The sequence below is a fragment of the Phocoena phocoena genome, chromosome 10, assembly GCF_963924675.1.
Source record: "Phocoena phocoena chromosome 10, mPhoPho1.1, whole genome shotgun sequence".
NCBI lineage: Eukaryota > Metazoa > Chordata > Mammalia > Artiodactyla > Phocoenidae > Phocoena > Phocoena phocoena.
In genome coordinates, this window is record NC_089228.1 from 38947922 (window position 1) to 38960061 (window position 12140).

A 12140-nucleotide genomic window follows, 5' to 3' on the forward strand; every position below is an offset into this window, starting at 1 on the left:
TCAAAGATCAGACTCCTCTTCTTTGTTTATGCCATAGCCCCTGCTTGGTGCGTCCCCTCACTATAGTGGCCTAAGGACCCCAAACCCTGTGTTCCCCTGGCTCTGTGCAGACCTGGGCATGGGGGCACAATAAAGATTTGCAGGTGAGCCAGCCTGTGTCTAGTTTCTAGAGTGAGGGTCGTTTTCAGAGAGGTGGGGGTTTCTGCATGATGTTGTGCTCCTGCCCAAGATCCGCTCCGTGCTTTGCTTCCTGCCGTACTTCCCAACTTTGCTCAAAGTCGCCGGACTCCGAGCTAGTGGAAGGACCGCCGGACAGACAGAGGACCGAGTGGGGAATCGGCCAAGGACCCACACAGGCAGAGTCAACACGGGACCCCAAGGGAGGGGATAGATGGGCATGGGCCCCAGACCTCTCATCCCCCCTCATCCTGATTCCTCTCTTCTTCAGGATGGAGCGGGCCGCAGGGGAACAAGGGAGGGACCTGCGGGGACAGCCTGGGCCCTGGCAGCTTCTACTGGGCCTGCTGCTGAGCGGTGAGAGGGCCTGGTGAAGGCCTGGGGGTTGCGGGATGTGATGGTGGGTCCTGGGGTAGCTGGCTCTGGGGCTATGGGGTGGGAGTGCAGCAGAACCAGCTGACCCCCTGTTTCCAGTGCCGGCCACCGCCCTAGCCCAGGCCCTGGCCCCGGGTGTGCCAGGCTGTTCTCGGGGAAGCTGCTACCCCGCCACAGGGGACCTGCTGGTGGGCCGTGCTGACAGACTGACCGCCTCATCCACCTGTGGCTTGCATGGGCCCCAGCCCTACTGCATCGTCAGTCACCTGCAGGTGTGGTTGGAGTTGAGGTGGGGGGCTGAGTCAGGGTGGTGCCCACTGGCTGAGGTACTAACGCTGATCCTGACCCTGACCCGACCCAGGACGAGAAGAAATGCTTCCTGTGTGACTCCCGGCGCCCCTTCTCTGCTAGAGACAACCCAAACAGCCATCGCATCCAGAATGTAGTTACCAGCTTCGCACCACAGCGCCGGGCAGCCTGGTGGCAGTCAGAGAATGGTGAGGCTGTGGGTGAGGTATGGGTGAGCAGGGCTGTCCACCAAGTAGCCTCAAGTCCCTGACCTCCGACTCCTGCCCCAGGTGTCCCCGTGGTCACCATCCAGCTGGACTTGGAGGCTGAGTTCCATTTCACGCACCTCATTATGACCTTCAAGGTGCCCGCGTGTCTGGGAGCCTGCTTGAAGCACCCTGCTTGGCTCCCCATTGCCCCTGAACAGAGTCCCAGCTCTTCAGCCCAGCCTCCCTGTGCTCATATGCTGTGCCCTGGCTGGATGGGAGGCTCTTTCACCTCCCACACCTTCTGTTGCCTGCCCCCTCCAGGCCTTTGTACACGCTGCCTCAATCCCAGGCTGGGTCAGGCGCTGCCTCCCTGGGCCCCGTGACCGCTGAGTCTCCCCACTAGAGGTGGCTTCCCTTCCTGATCCTTGCTTGGCTTCCCCCTGGTCACCTCCACCTGTCTGTGAGCTGCTTGAGGGCAGGCCCCAGCTGGGCAGGGCTCTTGATGGGCCTGGGCTGAACTTGGGTCCTAGTGCCCGCTGATCAGCCATGCTCCCCACCCAGACGTTTCGCCCTGCTGCCATGCTGGTGGAGCGCTCAGCAGACTTTGGACGCACCTGGCACGTGTACAGATATTTCTCCTATGACTGTGGGGCTGACTTCCCAGGAGTCCCACTGGCTCCCCCACGGCACTGGGATGACGTAGTCTGTGAGTCACGCTATTCAGAGATTGAGCCATCCACTGAAGGCGAGGTGAGGGCTGGGATCTGGGCTTGGGGCAGAAGGGGGGCACGACGGGCATGAGGCAGGTCCAGTGTCTCTAATGACTCTATGCCCTTCCAGGTCATCTATCGTGTGCTGGACCCTGCAATCCCTATTCCAGACCCCTATAGCCCATGGATCCAGAGTGAGTGTTCCATTCTTTGAGGCTGGCGCAGTCCCAGCGTCCGGCTGGTGATGACTATCTGGGGCCTCAGTAGCTATTCTGGGTGCTTCCTAGGGCAGGTGCCAAGTCCAATTTAGCTCATATAGCTGTAGACAGGAGGTCTCCCAAGGTGACCTTGGCAGCTTCAGCTCCTGGGTGGGCATGGAGCAGCAAGAGCCTGCCTGGACAGCTGGCCCCCAACCCCTTTCCCCCACTTAGACCTGCTAAAGATCACCAATCTACGGGTGAACCTGACACGGCTACACACGCTCGGGGACAACCTGCTTGACCCACGGCGGGAGATCCGCGAGAAGTACTATTATGCCCTGTACGAGCTGGTTGTGCGTGGCAACTGCTTCTGCTATGGACACGCCTCACAGTGTGCACCCGCCCCAGGGGCACCAGCCCATGCTGAGGGCATGGTGAGGGTCTTCAACTGGCTGGAGTAGGGCTGGGGGCAGGGGCAGGCATGGCTGGACAGTGCTGACCACTTGCCTACCCACCCTGCTAGGTTCATGGGGCCTGCATCTGCAAACACAACACTCGTGGCTTCAACTGTGAGCAGTGTCAGGATTTCTATCATGATCTGCCCTGGCATCCGGCTGAGGACGGCCATAGTCATGCCTGCAGGAGTAAGTGAGACCCTGGCCCTCATAGCCCCAGGACTCTGTGGCCTGGCTGTGCCCTGGGCAGAACCTAGAGCTGGTTGGTTAAGCCCCTAACACCTAGGCTGTACCTGAAGGGTATCCTGATCTTGATGCCCCTGGGGACTCCCTCAACCCTCTGCCACAGTCTGCTCTGGTTAGGGGCCCAGTATGATGCTGAAGGCTTAAAGTCCCTGAACCCCCACCCACAAATTCTGGCCTGTGGCAGGGACCTAAGGTGGCATTGGGGGCCCCTAAACCCCTTACCCTCAGGACATGGTCCCTCAAGTGCCTTTGCCCTGCTCTTCTCCCCCCGCTCCCAAGAGTGTGAGTGCCATGGGCATACCTACAGCTGCCACTTCGACATGGCCATATACCTGGCATCTGGCAACGTGAGTGGAGGGGTGTGTGATGGGTGTCAGCACAACACAGCTGGGCGCCAGTGTGAGCTCTGCCGACCCTTCTTCTACCATGACCCAACCAAGGACCTGCGAGACCCAGCCGTGTGTCGCTGTAAGGCTGGAATTGGACATGGGAGAGGGAAGGCTGATCCTGGGGTATGAGCTGAAGTGCCAGACTGCTGTGCAGGTTGCAGGGATTTGGGGTGGGGGGACGGAGGGTGGAGCCAGACTGGGAATCTAGGGTGGGGGCTTGAGAGATGACTGGTGCTGGGCTAGTTGGCATAAGGGTAACCCTGCACTTCTTTGTGCTCTCAGCCTGTGACTGTGACCCCATGGGTTCCCAAGACGGTGGTCGCTGTGATCCCCATGATGATCCTGTACTGGGGCTGGTCTCGGGCCAGTGTCGCTGCAAAGAAAATGTGGTGGGCTCTCGCTGCCAACAGTGCCGTGATGGCTTCTTTGGGCTCAGTGCCAGTGACCCTCTAGGCTGCCAGCGTATGTGCTTCCTGTCCTAACTCCTGTGCTGACCTTAACCCTTGAGCTCTTACTCTGGACCCAACTGGACACGAGCACTGCCCCAGCTCCCCAAAGTGCTGATGGGTCTCCTTCTCCACAGAATGTCAGTGTGATACACGGGGCACAGTGCCAGGGGGCACCCCTTGTGACCGCAACAGTGGAGCCTGTTTCTGCAAGCGTTTAGTGACTGGACGTGGCTGCAACCGCTGCCTGGTGCGACTGGAGGGGCTGGAGTTCTGAACTTATCCTCAGAGGATAGGGATGGGAGTGGTGTCCCTGCCCCCTGGGTGGGCGCTGAGGGCTTTGGGTCCGATCCTGGTTGAGAGGCCTCAGGTCTGGGAGGCCAAGCGTGGGAGCCAGTGGTCGGGGGGCCATGCTTTCCCCAAGGGGTGGTAGAGGCTGAGAGCCATCATTAGATTCCCTGTTGGGCAGAGAGGGGGGTCTATTTCTGGCCCTCAGCAACCTCTTCTCCCCCAGCCTGGCCACTGGGGCCTGAGCCACGACCTACTTGGCTGCCGTCCGTGTGACTGTGATGTCGGTGGTGCCCTGGAACCCCAGTGAGTACTGTATAAGGGGCCCTGAGAGGGGTGGGAAAAGATCCTGGGCGGGAAGGGGGATCCTTCTTGAGTAACCATGTGTTCCCCAGGTGCAACGAGGCCACAGGTCAGTGCCACTGCCGCCAGAACATGGTGGGGCGACGCTGTGAGCAGGTGCAGCCTGGTTACTTCCGACCCTTCCTTGACCACCTAACTTGGGAGGCTGAGGAAGCTCGGGGGCAGGTAGGGGGGCACTGTTGAAGGACAGGGCATGGGTGATACTATGGCTGGAGAGACAGGGTTATGGGTGGTGCCTGGTGTAGGGAGGGTGTCTGCCTCGGGCAGGGCCTCAACTAGAGAGCTGGGGTTTGGGGACAGGCTGTGGCAAAAGAGGCAGTGCCTTGCCTGAGCCCACACCCCCAGCCTCATTGCTTCCCAGGTACCTGATGTGGTGGCACGCCTGGTGACCCCTGGGGGGATTCCATCTTGGACTGGCCCAGGCTTTGTTAGGCTGCGGGAAGGCCAGGCACTGGAGTTCCTGGTGGCCTCTGTACCAAGAGCCATGGACTATGACCTGCTACTGCGCTTGGAGCCCCAGGTCAGACCTTGTGACACCTAACCCAGAGCTGACCCTCTGGGTGTGGGAGCATCTCATCCATCACCCCATTCCCCTAGGTACCTGAGCAATGGGCAGAGATGGAACTGACTGTGCAGCGCCCAGGGCCTGTATCTGCCCACAGCCCATGTGGGCACGTGCTGCCCAAGGATGACCACATCCCAGGGACTCTGCAACCAGGCACCAGGTGAGGACACTAATGGTAGCACCTACAACTGTGGGGGGTTGTGGGTCAGCCCTAAGCTCCCTGCAGGGCACTTGGAAGACCCCCCGGCTCATTCATCTGTTCCTTCCTTCAAGTGCCTCCTCCTCCTGCGTACTGTTTGCCAGCTGCTGCTGGGCGTGGCACTGGTCAGAGGAAGGAAGTAGACAGAACAAGACCTGCTCCTTCAGGGGTCTAAGTTCCAGAGGCCAAGGCAGGAAATAAGGGGAGCCCATTGATTGTCAGGATAGGTAGTGCCCTTGGGGGGAAGGGAGGGTGTCAGAGTACTCTGAGTGGGGATGTAACTGGTCTGACTAAGGCTTTATTATATTTTGGGTAGTATTTGTTTCATGTATCTTTTTTCATCACTTTTTTCTTAACTTTTTATCATGTAAAAATAAAAATACATAGAAACAGAGAATAGCATAATGAACCTGGCTGTACCCATTATAGACATTTTGCCAACTGTGACTTATGTTTAGCAAAGATTCCCCTAGTTTCTGAGAGGAGAATAGACCTAAAGGGCCAAGGTGGAAGCTGGGAGATCTGCTGGCAGCTATTGAGTTAGCTAAGTGACAGTGGGCTGGACACAGGTGTAGCAGTTGAGGTGGCGAGAAAAGGAAGTTTCCAGAGGGTTCCATTGGCAGAGCTGATGGCTTAGGAAAGGGAGAAAAAGTGGAAAGGTGACTCTAGGGTTTGGGGCTTGGGCATCTGGATGGCATGTGTTCTTCGCTGAGATGGAGACATAGGAAGGAGCAGTTCTGAGATGCTTAGACATGGGGGACAAGGCCAGTGGGTGGTTGGACTTCTGTGTCTGGAATTACTAGAGGGCTCAGGTTGGAGATGTAAATTTGGGACTTGTCCCTAAAGAGGTGGATCTAGATTAAATGACCAGAGAAAGGAAGGAGGAGCAGAACCAAGCTTTGGGGTACTCTAGTGTTAGAGCCCAGTAGAGAGGGAGTAGCTGGGGGATGGGGAGAAATCAGGAGTCTGCACAAGGTCCCAGAAGCCAAGAGAAGAGCGTCTCAGGAAGGAAGGCGCACTGACCTCACTGCATGCTGCTGGATGCTGGAGCAGATAAGAATAGAGGAGTGGCCGCTGGGTTTGGCTAAATGGAGGTCACTGGTGACCTTGGGACAGGCTGACTCTATGGCATGCTGGAGGGGGCAAAAGCTCCCCTGGAGTGGGAGGCTAGACAGTGGAGGCAGTGACTACAGTTAAATTTTAGGGGTTTGTTGGTCAGGAGAGCAAAGACAAAGCAGCAGCCAGGGGGAGACTCGAATCTTGAGCCAAGATTTTTTTCAGGGGGGATAAAAGAATCCTCACATGGGTTTTCAGGCTGATGGGAATGACCTGGGGTGAGGGGAGGTGATGCAGTCTTGGTGAAGAGGAGCCGTGACTGGAGGCTGGAGGTCGAGGTTGGAGGAAGCGTAAAAAGGGCATTGAGGGAAGATTGGCAAGCATTTGTGCCAGGGAAATGCTCTGGGGTTGCAAGGCTGTATGGAGTGTTCTCAGTAAGACTGTCTGCACAGGTGATGATCCCAGTGAAGGCACATTTATGGGAATCTTCTGTAGAGATTCTCCGTCAGGCTGTCCAGCTGTTTTTGGCCTGGCCCAGCCCTAGTATCTTTCTTGGCCAATGATTTGGTTGCTGTGTGTGGGGTGGAGAGGCCCAAGATGATTGATACGGGAACCCTGGGTGACCCCATACCTGTCCTCGCCTACCTCAGGTACATGGTGTTTCCCAGACCTGTCTGCCTTGAGCCTGGCATCTCCTACAAGCTGCATCTCAAGCTGGTGCGAACAGGAGGAGGTGCCCAGCCTGAGGCCCCCTATTCTGGACCCAGCCTACTCATTGACTCGGTGAATAGTTCCCTCTCCCACACCAACCAAGATGGCAGGGCCTGTGGGATGGGTCCTGTAGTGGTGACTGTACAGAAGGGGTCTGTGACAGAAGAGGCAGGCCTGTGGCAGTGCTAAGCTTAGTGTCCTGGCAGTTCCAACGTGGTCCTGGGTCTGAACTTCATTCTTCCTGCTCATCTCTTAAGCTGGTGCTGCTGCCCCGTGTCCTGGTGCTGGAGATGTTTAGTGGGGGTGATGCGGCTTCTCTGGAGCGCCGTGCCACCTTTGAACACTACCGCTGCCACGAGGAGGGTCTGGTGCCCAGCAAGACCCTTCCCTCTGAGGCCTGCGCCCCCCTCCTCATCAGCCTGTCCACACTGGTCTACAATGGAGCCCTGCGTGAGTGCCTGTGGTTTGGCTGGTGGGGTGGAGGTGTGTGGGCTCAGCTTGACCTGCCCTGTCCCCTCTCCCCACAGCCTGTCAGTGTGACCCCCAGGGCTCACTGAGCTCTGAGTGCAACCCCCATGGTGGTCAGTGCCTGTGCAAACATGCAGTGGTTGGGCGTCGCTGTGACCTCTGTGCCCCTGGCTACTATGGCTTTGGCCCCACAGGCTGTCAAGGTATCACCTGCCCCTTTGTCTCTCCTGTTCTTCTCTCCACACACCGCCCCCACCTCTGCCCCGCTGCCACTACTGTTCTCCCTCCTTCCTCTGGCTCTGCTTCTTCCTTTTTCCAACTCTGCTTTGGACCCCATACTCTCAGCCCTGGTCACTTGCAGTTCTCTTCCATTCCCTGACCTTCTACCGTGACCTCACCCAAACTCCCCTCAAACCCTCTCCCTGGCTTAGCCTCTGCCTTGCCCCCAGCCTGCCAGTGCAGCCCTGAGGGGGCACTCAGCGGCCTGTGTGAAGCAACCAATGGGCAATGCCCCTGCCAAACTGGTGCATTTGGGCTTCGCTGCGACCGCTGCCAGCGTGGCCAGTGGGGATTCCCTAACTGCCGGCCGTGTGTCTGCAACGGGCATGCAGACGAATGTGACCCCCACACGGGCGCTTGCCTGGGATGCCGTGACCACACAGGGGGTGAGCACTGTGAAAGGTGAGCCTGAAGCAGCTATGAGTGAGCTGGTGGGTGGGCGGGCTGCTCAGGGATGACACAGCTCTTCCTCCTTCTCCCTGCAGGTGCATTGCTGGCTTCCACGGAGACCCACGGCTGCCATATGGGGGCCAGTGCCGGCCCTGTCCCTGCCCTGAAGGCCCCGGGAGCCGGCGGCACTTTGCTACTTCTTGCCATCGGGATGGGTACTCCCAGCAGATCGTGTGCCACTGCAGGGCAGGCTACACAGGTGAGTGGGTAAGGTGCAGGCGTGGGATCAGGGTAGGGCAGCTGGGCTGAGCACTCACGCCTTCCCCCGACCGTGGGCAGGGCTGCGGTGCGAAGCTTGTGCCCCTGGGCACTTTGGGGACCCATCAAGGCCAGGCGGCCAGTGCCAACCATGCGAATGCAGTGGTAACATTGACCCCACGGACCCTGATGCCTGTGACTCCCACTCGGGGCAATGCCTGCGCTGCTTACACCACACAGAGGGGCCGCGCTGTGCCCACTGCAAGCCTGGCTTCCATGGGCAGGCTGCCCGACAGAGCTGTCACCGTGAGTGTGGGTATGGAGGGGGTGGCTGAGGTGGGGCTCCCTGCTCCAGCTCTCCTTAACCAGTGTGCTCATCTTGGCTGGCATAGGCTGCACCTGCAACCTGCTGGGCACAGATCCCCAGCAGTGCCCATCCACTGACCGGTGCAACTGTGACCCAAGCAGTGGGCAGTGCCCATGCCTCCCCAATGTCCAGGGCCCTAGCTGTGACCGCTGTGCCCCCAACTTCTGGAACCTTACCAGTGGCCATGGCTGCCAGCCCTGTGCCTGCCACCCAAGCCGAGCCAGAGGCCCCACCTGCAATGAGGTATGGGACCTTCCTGTGGATCCCTGGGGAGATGGGGCCAGCTGCCTGCCTCACGTCTTGAGGGTTCAGCCTCTGACTGACCTCTGACCTGTTCCCACTCTAGTTCACAGGACAGTGCCACTGCCGTGCTGGCTTCGGTGGGCGAACCTGTTCTGAGTGCCAGGAGCTCCACTGGGGAGACCCTGGGTTGCAGTGCCGTGGTAAGGGGGCTCGTGGGGCCAGGGTGGATGGGGGACTTCCAAGGATGCCCCACTGGCGCCCTAACTCTGTGGTCTTCCCTTTTCCTGCAGCCTGTGATTGTGACCCTCGTGGGATAGACACACCTCAGTGTCACCGTTCCACAGGTCACTGCAGCTGCCGCCTGGGCATGTCTGGTGTGCGCTGTGACCAGTGTGCCCGTGGCTTCTCGGGCGTCTTTCCTGCCTGCCACCCCTGCCACGCATGCTTCGGGGACTGGGACCGTGTGGTACAGGACCTGGCTGCTCGTACACGGCGCCTGGAGCAGTGGGCGCAGGAGCTGCAGCAGACGGGTGTGCTGGGTGCCTTTGAGAGCAGCTTCTGGCACATGCAGGAGAAGCTGGGCACTGTGCAGGGGATTGTCGGTGCCCGTAACGCCTCAGCTGCCTCCACTGCACAGCTCGTGGAGGCCACAGAGGAGTTGCGGTGCGGACGGGCCTGAGGATACATGGTGGGATGGGGCAGAGGCCCGATGCATTAGTGCTGAAGTCTCTATAAATAATATCTCCTCATCACCCCATGCAGGCGTGAAATTGGGGAGGCCACTGAGCACCTGACCCAGCTGGAAGCAGAGCTCACAGATGTGCAGGACAAGAATTTCAATGCCAACCATGCACTAAGCAGTCTAGAGCGAGACGGGCTTGCACTTAATCTCACACTGCGGCAGCTTGACCAGCATCTGGACCTGCTCAAGCATTCAAACTTCCTGGGTGAGTTGTTGGTCAACTAGGCGGGTGGATCAGGGTTGATCTTCAGCTGACTGCCTGCCTCTGCCTGACTTAGGTGCCTATGACAGCATCCGCCATGCCCACAGCCTGTCTGCAGAGGCAGAACGTCGTGCCAACATGTCAGCCCTGACAGTGCCCAGCCCTGTGAGCAACTCAGCAGGCACACGGCACCGGACAGAGGTGCTGATGGGTGCCCGAAAGAAGGACTTCAACCACAAGCACATGGCCAACCAGCAGGCACTGGGCGAGCTCTCTGCCCGTACCCATGCCCTGAGCCTGACAGGCATAAATGAACTGGTGAGGCACAAGTGTCGGGTGGGACATATGGGTGTGGCTGTTCCTTCCCCCAGACCCTGACTTGTTCTGTGCCTGGCAGGTGTGTGGGTCCCCGGGAGATGCACCCTGTGCTACGAGCCCTTGCGGGGGTGCTGGCTGTCGGGACGAGGATGGGCAGCCCCGTTGTGGGGGCCTCAGCTGCAGTGGGGCAGCAGCCATGGCGGATCTGGCGCTGGGTCGGGCCCGCCACACACAGGCAGAACTGCAGCGGGCATTGGCAGAAGGTGGTGGCATCCTCAGCCAGGTAGCTGAGACCCGTCGGCAGGCAGGCGAGGCACAGCAGCGGGCCCAGGCAGCCCTGGACAAGGCTAATGCTTCCAGGGGACAGGTGGAACAGGCCAACCAGGAACTGCGGGAACTAATCCAGAGTGTGAAGGACTTCCTCAGCCGTGAGCCTCCCTTGTGGCCCAGGCCATGTGGTGTTTCCCCCATGTCTGTGTTCATACTTGGGTCAGGGCCTGCACTGTACCTGTGTTTGTGACCACAGATGGTCAAGGGCTCAGGGTGTCTGGACCCTGAGCCCGTGCCCATATGTAGTCCCCAAGTCCACGACCCTGCATCTATGTCCCATGTATAGTCCCTGTCATTGTGGTTACATCCTTATGCCTATTAGCAAATCCATACCCCATGTGTGGTCCCTGAGTCCATGCCCCAAGACTGTGTCCCCATGCCCATGCTGGGGAATCTGTGTCCTTAAGCCCTTGCCTGTGTCCCCATAGAGGAGGGGGCTGATCCTGACAGCATTGAGTTGGTGGCCACACGGGTGCTAGAGCTCTCCATCCCAGCGTCACCTGAGCAGATCCGGCACTTGGCGGGCGAGATTGCAGAGCGGGTCCGGAGCCTGGCAGATGTGGACACGATCCTGGCGCGTACTGTGGGAGACGTGCATCGGGCAGAGCAGCTACTGAAGGATGCACAGCGGGCACGGTCTGACCCCAGCCTTGGACCCCATCCTTGACCCCTAGTTCTGATACTTGCAAGTCCTAATTCCCTCTCTTCTCCAGGAGCCAGGCTGAGGGTGAGAAACAGAAGGCAGAGACAGTACAGGCAGCGCTGGAGGAGGCCCAGCGGGCACAGGGTGCTGCTCAGGGTGCCATCCAGGGGGCAGTGGTTGACACACAGGACACAGAGCAGACCCTGCACCAGGTGTGGTCTCCCTGGGACATCAGTGGGGCAAGGTTGTGAGCATGCTGCATAAACCTGTTTAACCCTAGGCCCACCCGTGGCAGGTGCAGGAGAGGATGGCAGATACAGAGAAGGCATTGAGCTCTGCAGGTGAGCGGGCTCAGCAATTGGATGGTCTCCTGGAGGCTCTGAAATTGAAGCGAGCAGGGAATAGCTTGGCAGCCTCTAGCGCTGAAGAAACAGCTGGCAGTGCCCAGGGTCGTGCCCGGGAAGCTGAACAGGTGGGTTGAGGCAGAGCCAGTTGGAAGGGGTGGGGGTAGAGGCTGGGCCTCCACTGGGCCACCACCCTGCCCCGGACCTGTATGTCTGCAGCTGCTGAAGGGCCCACTAGGTGACCGGTACCAGACAGTGAGGGCCCTGGCCGAGCGCAAGGCCCAGGGTGTGCTGGCTGCACAGGCACGGGCAGAACAACTGCGGGATGAGGCTCGCGGCTTGTTGCAGGCTGCTCAAGACAAGCTGCAGCGGCTGCAAGGTGAGGATGGGACGCCAGAGATGTGGGACTCTGGGAGAAGGACCCTTCATCTGAGACCTGTCTCTCCTAGAGCTGGAAGGCACTTATGAGGAGAACGAGCGGGCGCTGGAGGGCAAAGCGGCTCAGCTGGACGGGCTGGAGGCCAGGATGCGCAGTGTGCTTCAAGCCATCAACTTGCAGGTCCAGATCTACAACACCTGCCAGTGACCCTTACCCGAGGCCTACCCCAGTCCCCAGCCTCAACCCCGCAATTATTACTGCCTGTGCATGGAATAGTCCCCAGCCTGGCAAGGCCCCCAATAAACCAGTGTGAATCCCCGCTGTCTGACCGACTCTGATTTGGGGAGGGCGGAGTCTCTGGGCGGAACCTAGAAGCTGCGACCAGCAGGGCCCCACCGAGGCCAAAGCACCGGAGCCCCGCCTCCTCCGTTCGGCCCGCCCCGGAGTTGCTCCCGCCGGAAGTGCGTCACCAGCTCTGCGTTCAGGCACCCGCGGCCGTA

General features: G+C 59.4%; 1 protein-coding gene across 1 annotated transcript; it reads left to right on the forward strand.

Annotated features, from left to right (window-relative positions):
• Positions 1-305: 305 nt before the first annotated feature.
• LAMB2 (laminin subunit beta 2) lies at positions 306-11956 on the forward strand. Its single transcript, XM_065886322.1, has 33 exons — positions 306-356; positions 449-534; positions 652-824; positions 914-1049; positions 1131-1204; positions 1611-1799; positions 1890-1953; positions 2191-2393; positions 2483-2603; positions 2940-3128; positions 3332-3511; positions 3633-3745; positions 4010-4089; positions 4179-4311; positions 4508-4666; positions 4744-4871; positions 6617-6749; positions 6935-7127; positions 7205-7348; positions 7595-7826; positions 7910-8073; positions 8154-8378; positions 8465-8682; positions 8786-8882; positions 8973-9345; positions 9445-9629; positions 9703-9944; positions 10024-10372; positions 10703-10910; positions 10988-11129; positions 11213-11389; positions 11481-11640; positions 11711-11956. Exons 2-33 carry the CDS (start codon positions 450-452, stop codon positions 11845-11847), a joined length of 5406 nt encoding a protein of 1801 aa, XP_065742394.1. The 5' UTR covers positions 306-356; position 449; the 3' UTR covers positions 11848-11956.
• The last annotated feature ends 184 nt before the right edge of the window (positions 11957-12140 follow it).

Bases quoted from the DNA above. Each gene is read 5' to 3' on its own strand.
- LAMB2 (XM_065886322.1), top strand. From the start codon at position 450: ATGGAGCGGGCCGCAGGGGAACAAGGGAGGGACCTGCGGGGACAGCCT. The intron at 4,090-4,178 runs GTGAGTACTGTA...TGTGTTCCCCAG, and splicing joins GGTGGTGCCCTGGAACCCCA to GTGCAACGAGGCCACAGGTC. The intron at 7,349-7,594 runs GTATCACCTGCC...CCTTGCCCCCAG, and splicing joins TGGCCCCACAGGCTGTCAAG to CCTGCCAGTGCAGCCCTGAG.